General features: G+C 35.9%; 1 protein-coding gene across 1 annotated transcript; it reads right to left on the bottom strand.

Moving 5' to 3' along the window:
* Window positions 1-1422: 1422 nt before the first annotated feature.
* Window positions 1423-24529, bottom strand: LOC108736249 (elastin-like). The gene is made up of 4 exons (XM_025976667.1): window positions 24477-24529; window positions 5974-6045; window positions 5708-5855; window positions 1423-2004 (listed from the first exon to the last, which is right to left on the bottom strand). Exons 2-4 carry the CDS (start codon window positions 6016-6018, stop codon window positions 1520-1522), a joined length of 678 nt encoding a protein of 225 aa, XP_025832452.1. The 5' UTR covers window positions 6019-6045; window positions 24477-24529; the 3' UTR covers window positions 1423-1519.
* Window positions 24530-25171: the final 642 nt, after the last annotated feature.

Raw genomic sequence — 25171 nt, 5'->3', positions numbered from 1 at the left:
GCATAAGTATTGGGATCCGTCAAATGGGAGGAGCCCAAAAACATGGCGCCGATTAGGGAAAATTTATCGTAGTTCCTATAGTGTACCGTGCAATTTCCAAGTTTTTAAATTACGATAAAATGATAAGTATTGACACAATATGTGATTGGGCTGACACAAAGCCTCGGAAAGGAAATTTCGTTGAAGGTGAGCGTGTTTTTAATGCCAATCACATTATAAAATTCGGAAATAACAAATCCGGAAGCTAGCCTTCAAATTCCGTCAAGTTTACTGCCTACTTTTTACAAACTTCGGATTTAAAAAGTGATTCACGTTATATAATTGGTGAGGTGATTCTGGGTGATTTAAGCAATATCATATCAATGACTTGCACGTGCAAAGCCGATTTAAGAGAACGTTGCAAACACATTATTGCAACTTTGTTGTATTGCAGCAGGTAGGTTCTTAACCTCAAAATACTTATATCGTATCATTAGAATTGTGTTAAATCAATTACACAGGAATAAATAATTTCTCACTTTATAATTTTAGTATGATTCTAGTTTTAAATATTAAGGTTATGGCTGATGGTAAATACTTGCTGAAATATAATCATGTGCATTAAAATGACGTGAACAAATTTTTATTCCGGAATTCACTTCTTTGATACCTACTGCTTTCATCCAAGCTTCTATTAGTTTACTTTTTTCTCTAATTTTCCGAATATATTTTTTACATATATAAAACGGTTAGTTTTTATTGGAAAGTAGTTAATGTAGGTGAAGAGTGAAGATCTATGTCTGAAGTGCTTTTGCAGCTTTTCACTGAACATATTAACTTTTTATTTGATTTAACTTTAGAAGAAAACTTCGTCGACTCCATCATCAAAACAATTTTTACTTTTTTTTAGTTACGAGTTTTGCTACCAGGTGGTGTATGCCCGTTTGACGGATCCCAATATAAAAATGCATATTTTAATTATAATATGCTTACTTATACAAACAAAAAGGAAACCATTTCAAAGGGAATACGAACTACTCTTTGATCCTCCTACAAATTATTTCTCTCTGGCCTGAACAGCTCCATACGGTAATTTTTGTCTCATGCTCGTCAACAGGAACATCTCTCTTCAATGTCCAAAGTCCACCATCATTTTGGTATGAGTTGTTTTATTAGAAAAGGAAACGTTTTTTTATTGTCTAACTCAAAATTAGGAGTGAGTATACTAATCGAGACAANTGATCTTAAAATTTATTATTGCACTTAAAATGCGCCGTTTCAGAAAATATTTCTGCACATTAGTATTAGTTTCAGCAAATAGCATAATTTAATTGCAATCCTTTTTTGTCCCTCGAAATAGGACTTGTAGAAAAATTTAGTTAATTATGATGCTAATACAAATGTAGAAAAAGCAGATATTACTGGATATATTTTTTATTTAATTTTGCAATTCACAAAAGATTTATTCATCGATGTTTAAAAGCTGAGTTATGCGGCAACCCTGATGACTTTTGTTCCAAACGTTTATTTGATATGAAATTTAGAAATATCCTAAACCTCCGAAACCAGCTACTCCTGGGAAGGCACCCAGTCCATTAACGGAAGTAACTTCAGTAGTTTGGAATCCTGGGCCAATACCAAGACCACCTAAACCAAGATTTCCGAAACCAAAACCTGGGGCAGCACCCAAACCAAGACCTGTAAGGCCTAAACCGCTAAGGCCTGGTAAGGCAGTAGTGACTTCAGCGGATAGGAGTCCTGGGGCAGCACCGAAACCGAGACCTGCAAGGCCCAAGTTGCCAAGGGCTGGTAAGGTGGAAGTGAATTCAGTGGAGAAGAGACCTGGGGCAGCACCTAAACCAAGACCTGGAAGGCCAAAGCCTGGATTCAGGCTAGTGAATTCAGTGGAGAAGACACCTGGGGCAGCACCTAAACCGAGACCTGCAAGGCCCAAGTTGCCAAAAGCTGGTAAGGTAGAAGTGAATTCAGTGGAGAAGACACCTGGGGCAGCACCTAAACCAAGACCTGGAAGGCCAAAGCCTGGACTCAGGCTAGTGAATTCAGCGGATACAACCCCTGGGTTGATAGCACCAATGCCGGTACCAAGTACAGATGAGCATGGTGGAAGTCCAACTCCAAGTCCTGGAGCTCCAATAATTGCGGCAGCTAAGCTCTAATTGTACAACAAATATACAATATATTAAGAGGGTGTATTTCGTAAATAAAAGCACATTATTTTTGAAGGAACAAGTTATATTGAAACCGTGAAAAAAATTTAGGTATGATAATTAAATGAATATAAATTTACCTGAGCAAACAACTGAGTTGCGAAAATAGCGAAAACGGCAGAGTACATTTTTGTTGTTGATTTTTGTAGTTCTTTCTATGAAGACGATTCACTTGACTATGCTTTCTCAATTCTAGTTAGTGCTTTTATACTAATTGAAAATGTTTTAATTTCGAAATATATTTACTGGATTTTACTTAACATCAGTAATGTCACTGCTGTAACGCTGAACGAAATATAAACAATATCAAGTGAATTTTGGGAATAATTCACGTTCCTATAATGAGAAATTAATTTATTCTCACGTGCAATGTTATCGTTGAGATTCGTCCTTCTAAATTTTAATACAAGTTGTTTTAATCCAATAGTGTGTGCTCATCAGAAAATAGTAACGCCAAGCGTCCTACGTTCAAACAAATTGATGACGGTTTCATTGTAGATAGACCTAGAAAACGCTGATGTAGTATTAAAATGGAATTTGAAATTTTTCGGTATCTATTAGGAACTTTTTTTTATGGATGGTTGATATTAGATTGTAGAAAAAAATTAAAAAAATGTTTGAAAACTACACCAGAAACTAGAAAAAGCATTTAAATCTGCGAAACGTCACACAATCAATAATTGATTTTTACTTTTCCCCTTTATGTATCCATCTGTTAATACATGTTCCCGTTTTTATTATTATTATTTTGTTCCGCTCTTTCTAGTTTTCACTGGTCAGCTTTAAACTATAGTAGAAGAAGACGAGCTGATGCCAAAGAGCCTCACTCTTTTTTGATGCACTGTAAAGTCCAGTTTGTTGTTATTGAATTATGCATTGGGCTATCAAAACATCTTGCTTTAAAATAAGATCTCAGAATGCCAACTTATGTGTTAGTACCTACATGAGGATGTATACAAACAGATGTACAATCTTTAACATCAATTATTCCTCTTCCGATTTCACTGATTTCAGCGTATTATCTAGAATGGGAAGTGTGGAACTGGTGTTGAGAAATCTGCGAACTATTCCGCTTTTATAAATTACTAGTGACCCCCAGCTTCGCACGGGTGCAATGCTGATACTAAATATATTTTNTACTGATTTTTGGAGATTGATGTAGGTATTTTCAAATTGTTTAAATGTATTAAGCATAAAGCCTATTGTTGAAATTATTATTGGGGTAATTCGAATTGTGTATTAATTACACATTTCTTTTAATTCTCCAGCTAAGGGTATCTACATATTTTCAGGCTGTGGATCTACATTTCTATTATTTCTTTGACTAAAGGTATATATTTTTACATTTCATCAGTATATCTAGTACTTATAATTTTTAGTTTTTGGTCTAGAAAAATCTATTAGGTAAGTTATTTTGGAATAGATATACAAGGGCAAAAAATTAGTATGCTTACATTTACAAATGATATAACAGTATTAGTATCTAGCAAGGAAGAGTTAGAGATAGCTATAAATAAAATGGAAACGGTGTTGACCGAATAGTGCTGTATGAAAATAAATAAAAGAAAAACAAAAATACTGGCACCTAAGGGAAGAAAAAGTAGGAAAAGAGTGGATCTAAAGATAGCATACGAAAATTTAGGAGAAGTGACTCATTTTCGGTATCTAGGAAGACAGATAAGTCAGGATAGAAGGAGCAGTAGAGAGCAAAGGATTACGCAGGGTAAAGTCGCTTTCAACAAAAATGGTCATGGACGAGGCGTACGGCGGAAAAGCATAAATCAGAAGCATTCGAACTGTGGTGTTGCAGGCCAATGATGGGGATACCGTGGATAGAGAAGGTTAGAAATGAAGAGGTGTTAGAAAACATAGGAGAACAGAAGTCACTATGGAAGCCAATAAGAAACATGGCGAGATAGGTTTGTAGGACACCTTCTGAGGCATGAAGGTCTAGTCAGAGACATATTAGAGGCAGAAGCAGGAGTTAGGAGGGGTAGAGGTAGGCCTAGGTTAGATTACTGTTCGCAAATAGTTAAGGATGTGGGTTGTTCTAGTTTTAGGGAAATGCGAAGTTTAGCTCAGGATAGGAAAGAGTGGAGGTACGTATCGGGATAGGCTAATAGCACACATTTTTAGCCATAAAGGGCTAGTTAGAGACATATTCGATGTAGAAACAGTAGTTGAGATAAGTAGAGGTAGACCTACATTAGATTACTATTCACAAACAATTAAAGATTAGGATGTGGGATGTTCTTGTCTTAGAGAAATGCGAAGACTAGCTCAGGATATGAAAGTGTTAAGGTACATGTCCAACCAGTGTTAGGATTGACCTTGTTGGTTGTTTTGGTTCCTTCAAGTTGAGTGTGATGTCAGGTCTGCTATGATTAGTTGTTCGGTGTGCAGTTATACGTATCACTACACCAGTGACCAAAATTTGACTATGCTCATGTTTTTGTGGTGTGTAATTGTAATATGCATCCGGTTATTTCGCAAGCTACCATTAATTTTCTTATTTTAAATTGAACACCTTGTATATTTTTTAATTTTCAGAATCTACGTGTTATTGTTGAGAATCGTTTATAAAGCTTCCTCATGTCTAGGTATTTAAAAAAAATGTTTTTTTATTGTCTAACTTAAAATTAGGAGTGAGTATAGTAATCGAGGCAAGCCATTGAATACATATATTGATATATTTATTGCATTTATTAGTGTGATATTCTCTGTGATCTTAAAATTTATTATTGCACTTAAAATGCGCCGTTTCAGAAAATATTTCTGCACATTAGTATTAGTTTCAGCAAATAGCATAATTTAATTGCAATCCTTTTTTGTCCCTCGAAATAGGACTTGTAGAAAAATTTAGTTAATTATGATGCTAATACAAATGTAGAAAAAGCAGATATTACTGGATATATTTTTTATTTAATTTTGCAATTCACAAAAGATTTATTCATCGATGTTTAAAAGCTGAGTTATGCGGCAACCCTGATGACTTTTGTTCCAAACGTTTATTTGATATGAAATTTAGAAATATCCTAAACCTCCGAAACCAGCTACTCCTGGGAAGGCACCCAGTCCATTAACGGAAGTAACTTCAGTAGTTTGGAATCCTGGGCCAATACCAAGACCACCTAAACCAAGATTTCCGAAACCAAAACCTGGGGCAGCACCCAAACCAAGACCAGTAAGGCCTAAACCGCTAAGGCCTGGTAAGGCAGTAGTGACTTCAGCGGATAGGAGTCCTGGGGCAGCACCGAAACCGAGACCTGCAAGGCCCAAGTTGCCAAAGGCTGGTAAGGTGGAAGTGACTTCAGTGGAGAAGAGACCTGGGGCAGCACCTAAACCGAAACCTGGAAGGCCAAAGCCTGGATTCAGGCTAGTGAATTCAGTGGAGAAGACACCTGGGGCAGCTCCTAAACCAAGACCTGGAAGGCCAAAGCCTGGATTCAGGCTAGTGAATTCAGTGGAGAAGACACCTGGGGCAGCACCTAAACCGAGACCTGGAAGGCCAAAGCCTGGACTCAGGCTAGTGAATTCAGCGGATACAACCCCTGGGTTGATAGCGCCAATGCCGGTACCAAGTACAGATGAGCATGGTGGAAGTCCAACTCCAAGTCCTGGAGCTCCAATAATTGCGGCAGCTAAGCTCTAATTGTATAAATTATTACATTGTATTAGTGTCTGTGTTTCAGGAGTTATTCTGAACAGCACAGTTTAAGGAGGAATGTAGGTATGAATTGAATGAAACAATTGAATTTATATTTACCTGAGCAAACAGAGTTGCGAAGATAGCGAACACAGCAGAGTACATTTTCGTTGTTGGTTTTTGTTGTTCTTTCTATGAAGACAAATCACTTGATTATGCTTTCTCAAAAGCGAAAACCCCTTTTATACTCGTTCAGAATCATTTTTTTTTAAATATTTTTATAAATGTATAGTAAGGTACATGTCAAAAAGCGAAATCTTCGATCGCAGATAGACTAGCAATATATTAAATTGTCGATTGCTCACGTACTGTAATACTGCTCGGATTCGTCCTCTAAAGTTTAGTCAAAAACAGCGTAATCATCACAAGCTGAACTTAGATTTACGGAATGTGTTTATTAGTTGTGTCGACAAAAAAATTACATTGTGTGTTAGGTAAATTGTGTTGATTTTTGGCTGTGTAATTTTGAAATTTGAATGTCTTTTTAAGACACAACAAGGCATTAAAATTGGAACGGGAACGATATTAATATTTTTTCTTTATTTTGTTTATCATAAAATATTATTGTATTATTTAATGGTGCATTTTATGCCATCGAAAATTATTGTAAAAAAAACAATAATAATTCTACATTAACATCCAAAAGAAGACGCTTCTCTACCAGTTGTTGTTCATTTAATTTGTGCATACATATGTGTACCTATACATACATATTATCTCAAAATAATATTATCATTATCAGGAAACGGCATAATTACAGTACTCTATCAGCGAAGGCCGATCATTTTGTGACTATTTATAAATATGACCCCAACTCTGCTTTTCATTTAAATGATGCCTGTTTAAACGAACGTCTTCGTGTACTAACGTCCTATTTTAAATTCCACAGCCATTCATCATAAATAAAAATAAGTTTTCATTCGATTCTTATCATATTTAAGAGACGACAGTCATTTTACACATACAATATTTTTTAGAATGATGTTAAATGTCTAATGAAAGTGGTAGATATTTTTAACGACTTTTAACACGAGTTGTTTATTAATTATACGGTTAAACTTCAAGCGGATATTTCCTAGGTTATTGAAAGGATATTTTTATGAATATTAGAAGTCCGCCTTGATTGGAAGATAAAATTATTAATTCAGTCGAAGTTAAGGTGTGCGTAATGTAAATACAATTTACTGAGTATTTATTTCTACGGGAAAGACGTGCCAGGGAAGTGTATCAAAACTCCTTGGAATAAGAGAACTTCATAAGCTAAAACTGATTGGACACGTACCTTCACTTTTTTATATCCTGAGCTAATCTTCGCATTTCTCTAAAACTAGAACATCCCATATGCTTAACTATTTGTGAATAGTTTCTAATATGTCTAATATTTGGTCTATTGACATCCATATGGTCCTCTGTTCTTCTATTTTTTCTAAAACCTTCTCTATCCATGGTTACACAAGTAAAACAACTTTAGGGTGTTTCATTCCCACCAGCCAGTAATGCTAGTGGGTGGGCAGTCCCTCCGGACTACGCCGGAAGGTAGGGCGGAAGGCCCTCTTTAGCCTACTTTCAGGAATCGTGGGAATGGGTGGGTGGTGGTTCGGGTGAGAAAGATGAAACGGACGAAATGAAGACAGAAGAGAATGAAAGATTATCTGTGGAATATTACTGCATCAGCATTTGCCTAAGTGATCCCAGGAAACCACAGAAAAACTTGAACCAAGGCAGACGGACCCGGAATCAAACCGGCGTCCTCCCGAATGCTAAGCAATGGTCTAAACCTCTAGGCCGCTCGGTCATGGTAACACCACATTTCCAACGTTTCTAACTTTTCTTTTCCGCCGCGCCCACTGTCCATGTTTCGCACTCGCACAACGTAGTGCTCCAAACATACACCTTTAACAATTTCGAATTTAATCGCTCGCGAGCATAGAAGTGACTTTTTTTATCGAAGGCAGCGACTCTTCGCCACCCTCTGCTTTATATCCCTACGACTCCTTCCGTCTGACTTCGTGGATACCTCAAATCAAACACTTCTTCTAATTTTTTGTCTCCTATCTTTATATTCGCTCTCTCCCTACATTTCCCTTGCATACCAGTATGCTCGTTTTACATTTACTTATTTTAATGCACTACTATTTTGTCAATACGACTTCCATTTTATTTAAAGCTATCTCTAACTCCTCCTTTTCAGATGCTAATACTGCTATATCATTTTCAAATAAAAGCATAGTAATCTTTTGCCTATATATGTATATATATATATATCCTTAAAGTGAAATATGAAAAACTAATAAAATATGAAATTAATTAATCGTAAGTATTTTCTTTAAATTGAAATATGGTAGAAAATTAGAAAAACAATTCAGAGTGACCATGTGTAACTGTTAGAATTATTTGTTCTAAACTGAATTAAAAGTGAAATGGCGACGTGTTATATTATTAACGTAATTGCAACAGTGTTGTATAACTGAGTCTAACACTGTCGATCATACAAGAAATTATGCTGGAGGTAATTGGAGGTTCATGCAATAGCCGCCCAATGATGAAACTTCAAACCTTAAAAAAATACATCCACGTAACAGGAGAATGGTGGCGGCATGCAATTACTAGAACAACATACATATTTGTTTTTTCGTTTCGTTTAAGCCCATACTACAAAATTAATAAGAATTTGGAACCTCGAGGAAAAAACGATATATTTCGCAAAAAGATCGACTTTCAAATTTTGAAAATGAGAACTTCCTATTTAAAAACAATATTTGCAAAATTTGGAGAGACTTGGGAGAATAGTTCAAAATTATTAGAAAATCAAAATCAATACCTACTTTAAGAAATTTATTATTTTTACTAGAAGTTAATATTTCAATAATTATTAAACATTAATATGAAATCAACTTAATTTATTTACAGCAGAGATTTAGCGATAGGTAATGATAAGAGCGTATTGGGGCGTACAGCCAGGGGCCTGAGTTCAATTCCCGGCGAGGGTGTGACAGCAGCAACAATTTTTTCTTCATTAACTGCAGTGTAGTGTAAAGAATTTAGTTAATTTCACATTAATATTTGATAAATATTATTAGATAACATATCTATGCAGCTTTCAGATGGACAGATGGCAAATTTAATAAATATTAGTAGATGCATTGATACTGACAAACCTGCAAAAGATTAGGGGACCATGTTTTCCTATAAAAATGTTCAGAACGCATATACATATTCTGTGAGATGTCTCCTAACTACAAAATGCCACAAAATTGCGAAATTTACAATTTGTGTAATTTTGTGGCATTTTCTCCCATGATGAATGGGTGCATTTTCACTAATTTTCAGTAAATTTTCACATCGCAAATTAGTGAATTGATAACTGAATTAGTAAAATGGATAAACATAAAGTCGGAAGGAAAAAGGCATAGAGCCCCAAGTAACGACTTGAAAATCAGCTGTAGTATGAGAACTTCAATGACAAAAGATGTACTTTACTCAATATTAATGTGGAAATTCGTTGTTAATTTTTATCTACTATAAATTACCTCAAGTTAACAGGAAAAAATTGTTACTGTTGTCACACCTTCGCCGAAAATTGAACCCGGGACCTTTAGGTTTTAAACACCAATGCTTTGACCACTAAGCTATGAGACGCGAGCATTATGTGTCTGCCCTTGACCGGTCAAATCAACGGACATACTTCAACCATCCCATCAACAATTTCTGCGAAATTCGATCCTTTTTCCTAGTGAATCCTAAACGAGACAGATTTCGTTGGATAATAATACGATTTCCAACAAGGTCAACGTATTTAAGCATTCGCCCAGTATATAATATCGTACAAACATAAAAAATACATAAAGTACGCATGTTTAATTATTTAAATGGCACAGGCTCATATCAGAGTTTCAAATATGGTGGCAGCAGTGGCGACCGGAGTTACCCTTGAATTATAAATAAACCTGCCATATAAATACTCTCTGTATTGCTACCGCGTACTACTTAATAATGAAAATAGATGCCTGTCTATACTTCAAAACCTTTGTTTGGACTTCCTTCATAAGTATACTGTTCACGTGATGTGAGCTACATATACAATTAATTTTTTTTAACAGCACCGACCGTTGCAAACTGAACATGCTCAACGTGCTGCGTACTGAACAGCAAACGTATAAAGATGTAGTTTTTCTTCAACATTTACTGGAATAATAAAATGAGTAAATCACTCTTTCTTAACGTATCTATTATTTTCTACAGTGTAAAAAGAACTAAACAGAAAAACTACTATTATATAAAACTGAGGCGGATCCAGGATTTTGAGATGGAGGGAGTTCACAAAAATTTCTACCCTTTTTGGGAATGAATTCATTCATTCAATTAAGTCATAAGACTGGTTGGATACGCACCTACACCCTTTCTTGAGCTAATCTTCGCATTTCCCCAAAACGAGAACAACCCACATCCTTAACTATTTGAGAACAGTAATCTAGTCTAGGTTTACCTCTACCCCTCCCGTTTCTGCCTCTAATATGTCTCTGACTAGACCTTCATGCGTAAGAAGGTGTCCTACCAACCTATCTAGCCTATTTGTGATTGACTTCCACAGAGTCCTTTGTTCTCCTATTCTTTCTAATACCTCTTCATTTTTAACCTTCTTTATCCACGGTATCCTCATCATTCGCCTGTAACACCACATTTCCGCCGCGTACACCGTCTATGTGTTGTACTCGTACAGCGCCGCACACCAAACATACACCTTTTACAATCTTTTTCGAATTTCTAAATTAATCGTTCGCGAGCATAGAAGTGACTTCTTTTTATTGGAGGCGACTTGACCCTGCGCTATCATCTGCTTTATATTCCTACTATTCTTTCCGTCCAGAGAGCGTCATGGCCTAGAGGTTTAGACCATTGCTTAGCATTCGGGAGGACGCCGGCTCGATTCCGGGTCCGTCTGCCTTGGTCGAAGGTTTTCAGTGGTTTCCTTGGATCACTTAGGCAAATGCTGAGGCAGTTATATTCCACAGATAATCTTTCATTTTCTTCTGTCTTCATTTCGTCCCTCTCATCTTTCCTATCCAAACCACCATCCACCCGTTCCCACGATTCCTGAAAGCAGGCTGAAGTGGGGCCTTCTGCCCTACCTTCCGGCGTAGTCCGGAGGGACTGCCTGCCACCAGCATTACTGGCTTGTGGGAATGAAACACCTAAAAGTTTTTTTTTCCGTCCTGACTTATCTGACTTCCTAAACACCTAAAACCAGCCACTTGTTCTAATATTTCGTCTCCTAGCTTTATATTCGTTTTTTCCTTACTTTTTATTTTCTTGCATACTAGTATTTTTGTTTTACTTTTATTTATTTTTATACAATACTGTTTGGTCAATACCGCTTCCATTTTATTTAAAGCTATCTCTAACTCCTCCTTTTCTAGATGCCAATACTGTTATATCCTCTGCAAAAAAGGGAATGGGGAACTAGTCTACGTCCGGAGTGGTTTACCCCAGAAGTCGCCATCATTTAATTTGTGTAGTTCTACGTTTTACTCGTGATCATAATGTGGTGGTTTCCCGTTGCCTTCCACATCGCAGTATTGTGCATCAGAGTGCCGTGTCGATCCTCGTGATCTCTGCCACCCTGAGTACTGAAAGAGTTGCTGCTCTCTTTCAGGGACTTGTCTTAGTGTGGTTTTTCTTTAAGAACCCCTCCATTATGGTAGAACCTATGATTCAGCTCCCTAAACAATCGAAACTTGCAATGTCTACAGTTCCATTTGTGGTGATCTGTCTATTTCGGCGTTAACCAGCAGCTAATTCAATTGATCGGAACAATCTGTGGGGTACTGATGATGGGACACTACAAGTTTAAATCGCGATCTACGTCTGGCAGCATGCTGACTAAAAACCTTGCATGCTTTAAAGTTTAACATTGTAAACGTTAAACGATATAAATTATAAGCAATAATGGTCAGTATTATTAGGTCGTTACGATGCTAGTAGGTGGGTGGCATATGGAAGTCGTCGAAGTAGTTAACGAAATTTCCGCTGGTTTTACATAAAAATTCGTGCTTTTATTTATGCGCAACAGTTTATCGCCATTCGGAGATAACGGACCAGCGCGGCACATAAATCATGCTGTATCACTCACTGATAGCCCAGGCCCCACAAACACTTTTATTCGGTGGTAGGTGCATTTGCGGGTCGTTGGTCTCGTGCAATGAAATATGTAAATTATACCGACCCGTTCGTTGTGGACACCGGCGACGCCGACGTCGCGTCACGTCACACCACATCACATCACGCAACACGTACACACATAACAATGTGTATACAGGGTGTGCGATCAATGCCTAAAAGTGCTATCATCATCATCATAAGGTCTTCCGACTGGTTGGATACTCACTTTTACTTCTTCTAATACTGAGCCAATTTCTTCCATAGAATCCTCTGTTCTCCTATTTTTTCTGATATTACCTCTTCATTTCTAACCTTCTCTATTCACGTCATTATTCGTCGGTAACACCACATTTCAAACGCTTCTAACCTTCCGCTTCCATTTTATTTAAAGCTCCTCCTTGCTACATGCTAGTACTGCTGTATCATTTGCAAATCTTAGCATACTAATCTTTTGCCCCTGTACATCTATCCCCACAGTTGTACTGTCTTTAATGATGTTGGTCGCGTCTTCGATGTGTAGATTAAAAAGTAGCAGTGACACTGTACAGTTGATAGCGTTCAATATTAGTTTCAACTCGATTAAATGATTTTGTTACCCGTAGTCATTTTTCTTATGAAACAGGTTCCACAGTGTGTTCTAAAGGTGTGTAACATTAACATCAAGCAACGATGTGCTGTCAAAAGTTTTTGATAGTCAAGAAATTATCCACAAAGAATTTGTGCCTCACGAACTGATAATGAATCAACATTTGTTCTTAAAAGATCCTAGATTCTGCATCACAGCTCCTTAGTCTCCTTACCCATCTAATTTGAGTTCTTGTGACTTCTTCCTCTTCTGAAGATTGAAAATTCACCTCAAGGGACTTCATTTTGAAATATTTGAAAACATTCAAATGCCTGTAACCTGATCTTTTAAAAGGTATTTTCAGGGTTTTGACGGAATTCTCTAATTATACTTCATTTATTTTCTCTAGCGATGTGCCCTTTCCAATGTCTTGGATGCGCGCTAGCAAAATCGTAGGTAGAGAGAAAAAAGCTCATTATACTCTCGACTCTTGTTTATTAAACATACTTTTTCATACAGGACCTGCCAAAAGTTTTGTTCAATCATGAACAGTAGTGCGAGTTGAAAACAAACGTTAAGGCCTTTAATATATCTTCAAATATAAATAAACATCTCGTTGATATTTTCAGTAGTACCTAAATGGTACCAATAACAGCACATTTAATCAATGCAATTGTAGTGGATATAATGATCAATTTTTCCGTCAGTATTGTAAGGGTTATACGCTCCTCACCGGTTAAGAGTTTGGCCGAGAGTTGTCTCCTTCCTTTTCTAGCCTAGTGCTGTTCTTTTCTACTTTGCGCCGGTCAAACTGAAGGTCACATCTCTACAGAAAGTAAACGAAGTATAACTGATATCTGAAAAGGTATTCTACCAACCTATCTGGCTTACTCTGTTTTTCGCTTTATGTTCTCATATTCTTCTAAAATTCAATTCAATTCAAAATTTACGATGTTTTGGTCAACTGCATTGCCGTGTTGCTCGTTGGACACCGTATATATTAGATCGAAACCATCGGTGCATTCGTGCTATTTTCTTTTCGACCTTTCGCTCTCTTTCCTTTCCACGTCCATGGGAAAATCGTACCGGATGATTTATAAGAAGAATAAATAGTAATGCGAATGGGCGTCACCTACACATTACGCGCGAAACTATTACTTGTAAATTATGTGACGCCAAACTTTATTACCTTCATTGCCAAGATAATTAATTTATATTGGTGGAAGGTGTTCGGTCGTGTATTTTTGACAATTTATTGCCTACAGCTAGGTTGTTAAGAAGAATAAAATTTACTTTCATGTCCGATTAGACCGGACACCTGTAAACATACGGTCACAAATAAATTAATAGGTTGTAAACGATGTAAACCCAAATAATTATAAGCGGTTAATTAAATTGTGAGCAATAAAAACAAAGGCAGAGGAACTCTATAAAAAAAAATTGAGTAATAATAAAATTTTGAACGCGTTTGAATTTCTTCATAAAAGTAATGTTGCATAAATTAAATTAATTTCATTACATGTCAAATATATGAAATTCGAAGGTTTTCTTTTACGAGGTGTGTTCAAAAAGTATCGTGTTTTGTTGCTAGTCGCTTATACCGACAAGTTCGGTCATGTTGAATGTCCAGTTAATTTTTGACATCTGATTTGCTTGCAAATGTTTTGGCTCGTCTTCGATTTTTGCCTATTCCAAAAATGGATCAAAGAATCTGTATCAAACTGTGGCATATGGTGAAGCTAGATTATACTCGAAGCAACGTTTATCGATGGTACACAATGTTCTCACAGGGCCGAGAAGATGTGAACGACGAAGAGAGTGTCGGACGCCCGAGCGCGTCAACAACAGACTAAAACGTTGATGAAGTGGAGAAAATAGTATTGGCCAATCGTCGAATCACCGTTAGAGAAGTTGCTGAGGACCTAAACATATCGATTGTCTCCTACCATTCGATTTTTACCAATGATTTGGGCATAAAACGGATCGCAGCGAAATTCGTACCAAAATTGGTCAATTTCGACTAAAACCAGCATCGCATTAACATTGCTAAGGAGCTGTTGGGCTCTGTTCGCAACGACCCAAATTTGCTCCAGAGGGTTATATAACTGGTGAGGAATTATGGGTTTATGGTTATGACGTAGAAACCAAACCTCAATTATCCCAGTGGAAGCTGCCGCACGAGCCAAGACCGAAAAAAGCGCACCAAGTTAGGCTGAATGTGAATGTTTTGCTTACATTGCAGGGGCGTGGTGCATCATGAGTTTTTACCACAAGGTAGAACGGTAAATTAGGAATATTACTTGCAAGTTATGTGCAGTGTGCGCGAAGCAATCCGGCAGAAACGCCCGGATTTGTGCGAGAACAAAAATTGGCTTTTTCAACATGATAACGCCTTTGCTTGTGCGCGAATTTTTGGTCAAAAACAACACACTAATAATTCCGCAGCCACCGTATTTCCCAGATCTGACCTCCTGTGATTTTTTCTTGTTCCCGAATATCCCCATAAAAGAACGACGCCACGCTACGCTTGAGGAGATAAAGAACACGATCACAAAAAAATGATTTTTTGAACTGCTTAGAGGATTTGAGAAAATGTTGACACAAGTGTATAATATCTGGTGCGGATTAAGATTATTGTTGAGTTAACGAACCTTCGCAAATTAGAATGTGTGTTATTTTTCGAGTAACTCCTTTTGATTGTTAATAATTATTAGCAATATCATCAATAGGTATTTTTAATTCTGACTAAAGAACAATTTATCTACTAACTTTTTTACATTCATGTTTTCTGTCATTTTGTAATCCATTGCTATCAGGTAAATCATCTTTCATTGCATTCTTTTCAAAATAAATATTTGAAAAAAATACGAAGCGAGTTATTAGGATTAAAACAATATTTTTAGTACAATCTTTACACTGAACCGTGAAGTAACGTAATTTGTTATCGAGAGATATATTGGCCCATATTTTTATATAGATACTTATTAATTATGTATTTACTACCGGGATAATTGTAATCAGTAATTAATGTGTTTTTTGTAGCTGTAAAACGACGATAGGTGTATGTATATTCACCAAAGATTATTCGACACTGTTGTTACGTCGAAATGAGAACAATAATTATTGTAATGGGCTAAAAATAATTGTGCTCACATATGTACCTAAACAAATGATTTTATCAAAGGTTACATATTCTGAGAAGATATTGTCTACTTATCAGTAGCATTCGAAACAAAGTCCCACATTTTGTTATAAATCACTATAATAAGTCAATACCACCACAATGTGGTGATAGTCTTTATTCATGGATATTAACTTTTACATTTGCGAAATTCAAAAAATTGCAACTAAAAAAAGATATTGCTTCGGCTGAGCCGTGATTTTACTCGAAACCTGTTTGTGCTTTTAATCACGTGGACAGTGCCACAATAAAAAATTTCGATGTTTTTTATTCTTCTCAATATACATACAGTGTTAGCTGTTAGGTCAATCGGAAAATGTCTAGATGATGGGATCGAAAGAGGAGGTCTCCCTCACTACTGTACCATAAAAAGTTCGTGGCGGTCTCACCCCCATTAAATGTTATGGGGGTTAGATTGGGGTGGGGGTAGGGGGGATCGAAAGAGGGTAAGGGGGATCGAAAGAGGGTGGTCACATGAGTAAAACCTCATAAAAAATTTGCGGCAGTCACACACCCATAAAAGTTATGGGGGTTGAAAGTTGATAATTTTGTCAATTTTCATACACTATAATTCAAATAAAATTCAATAAAAAAAATATTTTCAAGCGGGTGGAGGTGGGGATCGAAAGAGGGTGGTCACTTGAACAAAATCCGATAATCTAACCTAACCTAACCTAACTTACCCTATTGATAAAGATAGTTAAATAATGTTCTATATAACTTTCTCAATATTTTTATGTATTTTTCATTAGTTTTACCTTTGAATATTGTTTAAGAATGACTATATAATTATTTACATGCCTAGAAATGTATAAAAATTGGCATATTTATTAACTTTGAACCCCCATAACTTTTTATGGTACAGTGGTGGGGGAGACCTCCTCTTTCGACCCCCCCCCCTTCGGGGTTTGGGGCCATCATCTAGACATTTACCGGTCAATCTTTCAGTGTCAAAGTTTGCTGCAATGACTTCCAATTTACTTAAATCCAATATTGGGCAACGAAGTATTAGTGAATCAATACCGTACCGAGCTTGAACATATACATAATATATTCAGTAATATTCAATAAAATCCTACAAACAAAAAGTAATTTTTGTTTATTACTTTAATTAAAAATACAAAATTATCAAAAAATAAAATAATTTTTAGTAAAGTAAAATTGTACTTTTGATGAAGAAAATAAATGTAAAATGATGTTGGTGTTATAAAAATAAATAGTTTTGTAAAAAACATTGTTTTTTTAAACGTCGATAAAGTTAATATGGCTATAATTTCCGCGTAACATTGGCTGTCTAATTGAATTAATTGCAAGGCTTCGTCCAACATTGGACAATTTTGGGCCAAGCTCGGACCAAACACACGTATCTTTCATTTGACACCTCATACACATATAAATATACTAATTACGAAATGCTTTTTCGCTCAAAAAGATCACTAATTATGTTCCGTACGCATTTTTTCTTTTTATGTCGCACAATGTAGGGTACAGTAGTAATAATATAAGAAACGAACCAGGGATAATTTTGATAGAAAATGAGGAAAGGGCAGATAGGTGGAAATAATATTTAGAGAACCTATACGCAGGCCCTGAGTTAGGAGATATATTACAGAAGGAAGGTAGTGTGGAGATAGATGAGCTAGGTTATCCCATAATGAGAGAAGAGTTGAACGTAGCATTAAAAAACTTAAAGAATAATTAGGCGCCAGGTGTAGCTGGGATATAGGGGGAAAGAGGTTAGAGATCGTATGTTTAAGCTAGTTAGTCACATGTACGAGACGGGGAAAGTCCCAGAGGATTATAAACGGAACGTGGTAGCAACTATACCTAAAAAGAGAGGTGCGAGACATTTAGAACAATTAGATTAACTTCCCATTCGTCAAAAATCTTAACTAGAATTGTACAGAGGAGGACGGAAAAAAGGGCGGAAGAACTAATTTAATTTTTGGCATCAGATTATAAAATAGATAGGTGCATTTAGATATTAATAAGCACTGCAACGAACATGTTCTGGGTCTGCATTACTCTGTCCTGCAACACAGCATTTGCTTTAAAACCTTTTATACAAAAAGTTTTAATTTTCTGCTGACGTAACACTAAACAACCAGTCTTACAATAATGCTAATTGGAACCCAAAATATCCTTCAACTCTTTATTAAAAATAACCGGCTAAAAGACTAAAAAACTCTTTTAATAATGAAAAAAGTAAACATTATTACTCTAAAACAAACAATTCTTAAATGATGTGGGTTTTTAATTCAAACTTCTATTAATATAAATAAGTAAAAAATAATTTTGGTTGCTGGAAGCTCTTTCTTACCTTTATTGATAAATTTGGAGGTTATGAGATCAGGTATCTTGAAAACAAAGATTCTCAAGTGCGATTTCAACTCACGTGTAGTAAATTGTGTCGTTATCGCACTGTTTTAAAGTCGCCTTATAATTACCTGACACGATCGGATACGCGGTGCCATTATCCGGTATCCTGCCGGATCCTAAAAAAATGCCGGATCCGTGGGAATTGGTTTCAAACCGGGTAACCGGCCCATCCCTAGCTTTTGATGATATAAAATACTTCGTAAAAACACGATTATCATCTTTTGTTAAAACAGAAAATAGATTTAAATAATTTCCAAATACTAATAAAAATATAATTAGATGCGCAGTTAGAAAACGGCATTTTCCAGTAGAAAAAATAAAAGTTTGGTAAATGTCTAGATGATGACCCCCACCCCCTTTGGTGGGTGGGATCGAAAGAAGAGGTCTCCCCCACCACTGTACTATAAAAAGTTCGTGGCGGTCTCACCCCCATAAAAAGTTATGGAGGTTAGATGGGGGTGGGGGTAGGGGGGATCGAAAAAGGGTGGTCACCTGATTAAAACCCCATAAAAAATTTGCGGCGGTCTCACCCCCATAAAAAGTTATGGAGGTTGAAAGTTGATTATTTTGACAATTTTCATACACTATAATTTAAATAAAATTCAATAAAAAAATATTTTGAAGCGGAGGAGGTGGGAGATCGAAAGAGGGTGGTCACTTGAACAAAACCCGATAACCTAACCTAACCTATTGATAAAGATATTTAAATAATGTTTTATATAACTTTCTCAATATTTTTATGTATTTTTCATTAGTTTTACCTTTGAATATTGTTTAAGAATGACTATATAAATATTTACATGCCTAGAAATGTATAAAAATTGGCATATTTATTAACTTTGAACCCCCATAACTTTTTATGGGGCTGAGACCGCCACGAACTTTTTATGGTACAGTGGTGGGGGAGACCTCCTCTTTCGATCCCCCCACCATCATCTAGACCTTTACCAAAAGTTTGTATTCACCAATTCGAAATGATTAAAAATCGTTTCTTGCAAAGGGTCCTTCACCTCCTTGATATTACGCCTGATTTATCCTGTGGGACACCTTATATATAATTATTATTCTACGTTTAAGTTTTATTCAAAAAATAAATCCTACATGTAGGTATAGATACTGGATGCCGTCTGAAGTCAAAACTAGTTGTATGTTAAATAGGTAATTTAAATGTTAATGATTCCGAGTTCTTTTCTAAGCACATATTATTTTAGAAATTTACATTATATATCAATATCGCCATGTTTTTAGGCACACGTATGCAAATGTCTTTCGAATGCGAAGAAGAAACCGAGAGACTAAGGGATCTAACATGTTACTGCATGTTCATTTTGATTTTAATTACACATAATCGGTTTCTTATTATACATACGTATACACTTTATATAAGAAATAAGATCATCGCTCTACCTATAATTATATCTCTCTCATTTATTGATTGTAAGGTCTGGTTTTGTTATAAAGCGACCGAGAAATGATAATCCGTATTACAGCTTCGGGTGATTGAAAATTATTTTCGAAACGTTTATTTATTATTTTCTTGTTTTGACTCCCGACGTAATTTCTACATATTTTTTACTACGGTATTGTTTTGAGAGATAACTAGTTTAATTATTAAGGATGTTGAATTTTTGTATGCATTACACAATTCCAAAATAAAAACATATTTTTTTTTGAGATACACAATATAAACCTAGCTTGAACTCTTGGAATTATCTTAATCAAATTTATTGTTTAGCTGTTTTGATGGTAAACCTGACAGATGTACATTCAAATTTATGAAAATGTTTTTAAGATGGATTATAATGGATGCGCATACCGAGGGGGAAGAGGGATTTTGAATTTAAGTTATTAGTTTGCACTCAGTCACTTCGTTGGTGTTATCTTATCCTACCTTAACATTATGATCGTAGTACAAATAATAGAGGCGCTGTCGTAGAAGCTGTTGCTTCTGCAATAATCTTTAGATTATAACCTTATGAGACCCTATAACTAGAGCATTTCGAGTAAAGATTGTGTTGACTGATTCTCTGCTTCTTATAGACGCTAGTGTTGTTAAGTCATCTGCACCTTCCTATTATTAACACTATGCGAGTGTAACAACACTCACACATTTGTCCTTAAACAAATTAAGTACTTGCAAAACATTTATTGTAGCACTCCTCATCATTATCATCATCATAGTGTCGTCAGTCCTATCCTGATCTAATCTGCGGATTTCCCACATTCTTAACTATTTGTGAACACTCTCTTACTTCTCTTAACTCCTGTTTCTGCTTCTAATACGTCTCTAACTAATCCTTTTTGATGTCCTACCATCATATCTCATCTATATCTTATTGACCTTTGCTCTGCTCTCCTACTCTTTCTAATACCTTCTCATTTCTAACCTCTATCCATGGGATTTCAAACACTTCTAATCTTTTTAGAATTCCTAAATTAATTTTAAGTAGAAGTGGAAGGATAGAAGTGACTCGTTTTTGGTAAAAATGACTTGATCCTGCGCTATCTTTTGGTAGCACTCCTGGTATTTGTTAAAATTAGAAATTATTTGGATAAACCTCGTATTACGAAAGTATGCCACTGGGCATTTAGCCTATGATAATGTTGGATGTTTAGCACCTTTGTTTGCATTTGCATTACATGTTGAAACAATCTATCTGAATCATCGCCGATAATATAAAATCAATTTAAATTCCACAGTTGGCGAAACTACTATTACCAAATCTAAGTGCATCGAGGCTATTGTTTGCACGGTCTTCCATAAATATGCAACCGTCATTATTTGCCTTGGTGTCATCAACCAATGCGATACAGTCGATTCGATATTTTGTATAAGAGTATACGAGGGTGGATTGATAAGTTTCCGGCCTAACCAAGAGATGACGCCACTAGGCCTACCTTGAGGTGACATTCTATAGTACCATCCTTGGATAGCTTGTAGCTATAGTTTCAGCCCGATCTCCTTGCTAGTGTAGGTTTGACAGCACGCTGAACAAGACGCCTCTGTGGTTTTCGTAAAAATGGAAAAGCAGGAAAATCGTGCTGTCATCAAATACTTTTATTTGAAGGGGTTAACGCCGAAGGAAATTAAAAAAGAGATGGACTCAACACTGGGGACATCCTCCCCGTCATATTCAACCGTTAAGCAGTGGGTTTCCGAGTTTAAAAAGGGTCGTGTGAGCACCTCTGATGGGCCTCGCTCAGGACGCCCCGTTGAGGTCACAACTCCAGATATGATCGAAAAAATTCATCAAATAGTGCTGGGAGACCGCAGATTGAAAGTGCGTGAGATAGCTGAGACCTGTAAGATGTCATATGAACGTGTGCAACATATTTTGCACCAACATTTGCATATGGAAAAGCTCTGTGCAAGATGGGTGCCGCGTTTGCTAACAGTCGACCAAAAATTGATTCGAAAAAACATTTCTACCGCAAATTTGTCATTGTATAAGCGTAATCCAAGCGAATTTTTGCGTCGATTCGTAACCGTTGACGAAACGTGGGTCCACCACTACACTCCTGAAACCAAAGAACAGTCTAAACAGTGGATTGGACCAGGGGAACCAACTCCAAAGAAGGCAAAAACAATTTTTTCGGCGAACAAGGTTATGGCTACTGTTTTTTGGGATGCAAGAGGTATTATATACATTGATTACCTTGCAAAGGGTAATACTATCACTGGTCAATACTACGCAGACTTATTGCAACGTTTGAGCCACGAGGTGAAAATTAAACGACCTCATCTGGCGAAGAAAAAAATCTTGTTTCATCACGATAACGCACCAGCGCACACGTCAATCGTTGCGACGGCTAAAATCAACGATCTAAAGTTTGAATTGATGCCGCACCCTCCTTACTCTCCAGACCTAGCCCCGAGTGACTATTTTCTGTTCCCTAATCTCAAAAAATGGCTTGGCGGTAAGAGATTTGCGGACAATGAAGAAGTAATCGAAGCTGTAAATGGTTATTTTGAGGAGCTTGACGAATCAGTCTATAGAGATGGCATTAATAGACTGGAACACCGCTATGAGAAATGTATCAGCCTTGGAGGAGATTATGTTGAGAAATAAAAAAAAAAAATTTTTAAAAACCTTGTTTTTCTTGGTCAGGCCGGAAACTTATCAATCCACCCTCGTACATCATACTTATGCACATAATAATTTTGCATACAAATATTGATTATTATTGAGCATTTAAGTGTGAGCTGTCTGGGAGATAAGGCTAGTTAAAAAGGTGCAGCTCCGGAAAGGCATCCCATCATCAAATAAATCATCATCACTAATTAATGATATTACTGATAAAATTAGAAATACTTTGAACAAATTACAGTGTAAAATATAAAACGATACCCGAGTCGAAAAATTGGGACTCATTTTATCCTCAAATGAACTATTTAGACTCATTTTTTCCTCATTTAGACGTTTTTAATCTCAGATACCTCAATAAGTTTTCATAAGACTCATCACATTGGATTCTAAAAAGTCTCATTTTATTCTCAATGTCTGCAATCCTATGGCAATAGTCCTCAATTTAACCTCAACAAGAAAAGAATGAGACTTTTTGAAGACAAAATGAGGTTTCCTAAATAATCTTTACTCCTCAAAAGTCTCATTTTGTCCTGATACGGGAAAACCGCGGATAAAATGAGACTTTTGAGTCTTGTAGTTTGAAATATCCCTAAAAATTCTATTGAGATCAAATGAGGACAAAATGAGTCCCAATTTTTTGACTCGGGTATTTTATTATTTTTGTAACTTTTCAATACTTCACTTAAGGTTAGAAATAAAACGTTTTTATTAGAACATTTTCAAAAATTAAATACATAAATTTTAACAAACACAACTGCTATGTAGAAGAAACGCATTGGGGGTGAATGCAGGTATAGGACAATTCATGTTTTATAAATTTGAAAAAAAGGGGGAACTTGAATTGTACCCTTTCGTTCAAAATGATGTTAAAATTGGTTCAGTTGTGGTGGACTGTTTAAATCAATTTGGTCATTTAAAGTTATTAAACTTTTGTTTTCGTTAATACGGCTTAGTTCTAAAGATTCTAGTAAGTTTACTTTCGTTCCTTTGTTACAAATAGTAGTAGTATTTTGCGAGCATGGTCCTGATCTACTGTGTGGCCTGTTTCTAGTAGCTGTATTCCGAAATTTGAAGTGTTTTTATTGTTTACATGTTCATTATATCTTACTCGAAAATTTCTTCCTGTTTGGCCTATGTAGTTTCCGGTGCATTGACTACACTCCAACTTATTATACTCACGATTTTTCCAAAATGTTTGTTTTTTGTTTAGCATTAAAAAATAATTTACTGATATTTTTCTGGTTAGACAAGACTGTTTTTAGGCTAAATTTAGAAAATATGTTTGATGAATGAAAAGTTACAGAAATAATAAAAAAATTAAGTTGTAATGGAGCTTCACAAAGTATCATTAAAGATCTCTGTCAATTATATTATAACGCAGGCATTACATAAGCTTGAATAGTTTGCCTAAGGCCGGTTGACCATGTTAGGAGGGTGACTGAAGGTGACCGATCCAGATTGGATTGTAAGTAATACGTTCAGCACTGAAACGACATTGAACACCTATCCAAATTTAGTTTTTCATAAATAAATTCTAAAATGTCTACGAAACGTAAATATTGAGCCCTTCGTATCTCTACGTAACAGCACTACAACGGCCAGCTGGATTCCTCCCTCCCTCCAAATTACATTATCTAATATATGGATAGAGCAAAGCTTCTGTATTAACATAAAATAAATTCTGGAATAAAGGGTTGTTTTAATCCTAACCTATAAGTCTGTTAAGGTGATCGTGCAAATGGTATACATTTCCAACTGTGTTGTGATAGTAGATAAAGAAAAAAAAACTTTTGAGATGTCATTCCAATCAATTACCAATACTGGCGGACAGAATAGAGAGCGTGCCACATGTGAGAGAGAACACTTCCGTTGCATGCTGCGCGCGCAACTTCATTATTACGCGAAAATTTTACTCTCAACGCGTCAAAAGAAGTACAACTTCAAAGTCCCTTTCTTACAGCTCAATACTCAGTTCTCCCTTTCACTTCACGACTACACTTTACATAATAATATCTTTATGCACGGTCAATTTATCATTACCATTAGCCATTTGTAACGCTTTAAAATATCGATGATCGCTATCAACAATTTACATTCTCCTGTGGTGAAAACATTAATACATCTTTCCAATAATAATTCGTGATCAAACTAATATCGTGTTAACAAAATAATAAATAAATAAATGACTTACCAGAACGTAGACTTCGTTGCTGCTAGCGGATCCTTTTCCATTAGAAATTCCATACAGCTGCAACAAAAATCAGCATTTAACAATAATTTTACCTTTTTAAATAAAAATCAAAAATATTTTAAAGTTAACGAACGTCAGTGTATACCTTAACAAAATTCTCAAAGTGTAATAGAGTTAATGAGAAATAACAAAGAAACGTCAACAGTTTAGGTACTAATTACGGTACAATGTTCTAATCTTTTGGTTCTGGAGTACCTAGGTAGGTTTGTAATGTAACCTTGTGGAGCTGAGACAGCTGATGATAGGGTATTTTGGAATTAGCTGGCGATTAAAATGTCTTATACAAGAATGAAACTAACCAAAAGTCTACTTTCTATATCAAGAGTACATTTTAATAAATTAACATGTGTGAAATGTTTTGTACTAGGGATTAAGTTAAATACAAGATTTTCCTGTTTGACATGTGAGAAGTCATATTCATCAGCTGCTTACACTAGAGTACGGTAATAGCCATGCGTCCAAATTAGAACGGATTCGAGTAGTTGAATCATGATTCTTTTTTTAAATTCCTTAAAACCTATCAGAAACAAATATTGTTTACAAAATCCTCATCAAAATTATCAAAATAATAATTATCTTCAAGCATAGCAGAAGCGTTTGATTGTCAAGTAATGACAGTAAACTCTTTCAAAAAA

Source organism: Agrilus planipennis, unplaced genomic scaffold (assembly GCF_000699045.2).
Source record: "Agrilus planipennis isolate EAB-ADULT unplaced genomic scaffold, Apla_2.0 scaffold126, whole genome shotgun sequence".
Lineage (NCBI taxonomy): Eukaryota > Metazoa > Arthropoda > Insecta > Coleoptera > Buprestidae > Agrilus > Agrilus planipennis.
Note: the sequence above shows the minus strand (reverse complement) of the source record. Positions and strands in the feature narration are given on the sequence as shown.

Excerpts from the sequence above, each read along its gene's own strand:
- LOC108736249 (XM_025976667.1), bottom strand. The coding sequence starts at position 6,018 with ATGTACTCTGCTGTGTTCGCTATCTTCGCAACTCTGTTTGCTCAG. Across the intron at positions 5,856-5,973 it reads TCGCAACTCTGTTTGCTCAG|AGCTTAGCTGCCGCAATTAT; the intron begins GTAAATATAAAT and ends TTATACAATTAG. Across the intron at positions 2,005-5,707 it reads TCCAGGCTTTGGCCTTCCAG|GTCTTGGTTTAGGTGCTGCC; the intron begins GTCTCGGTTTAG and ends TTGGCCTTCCAG.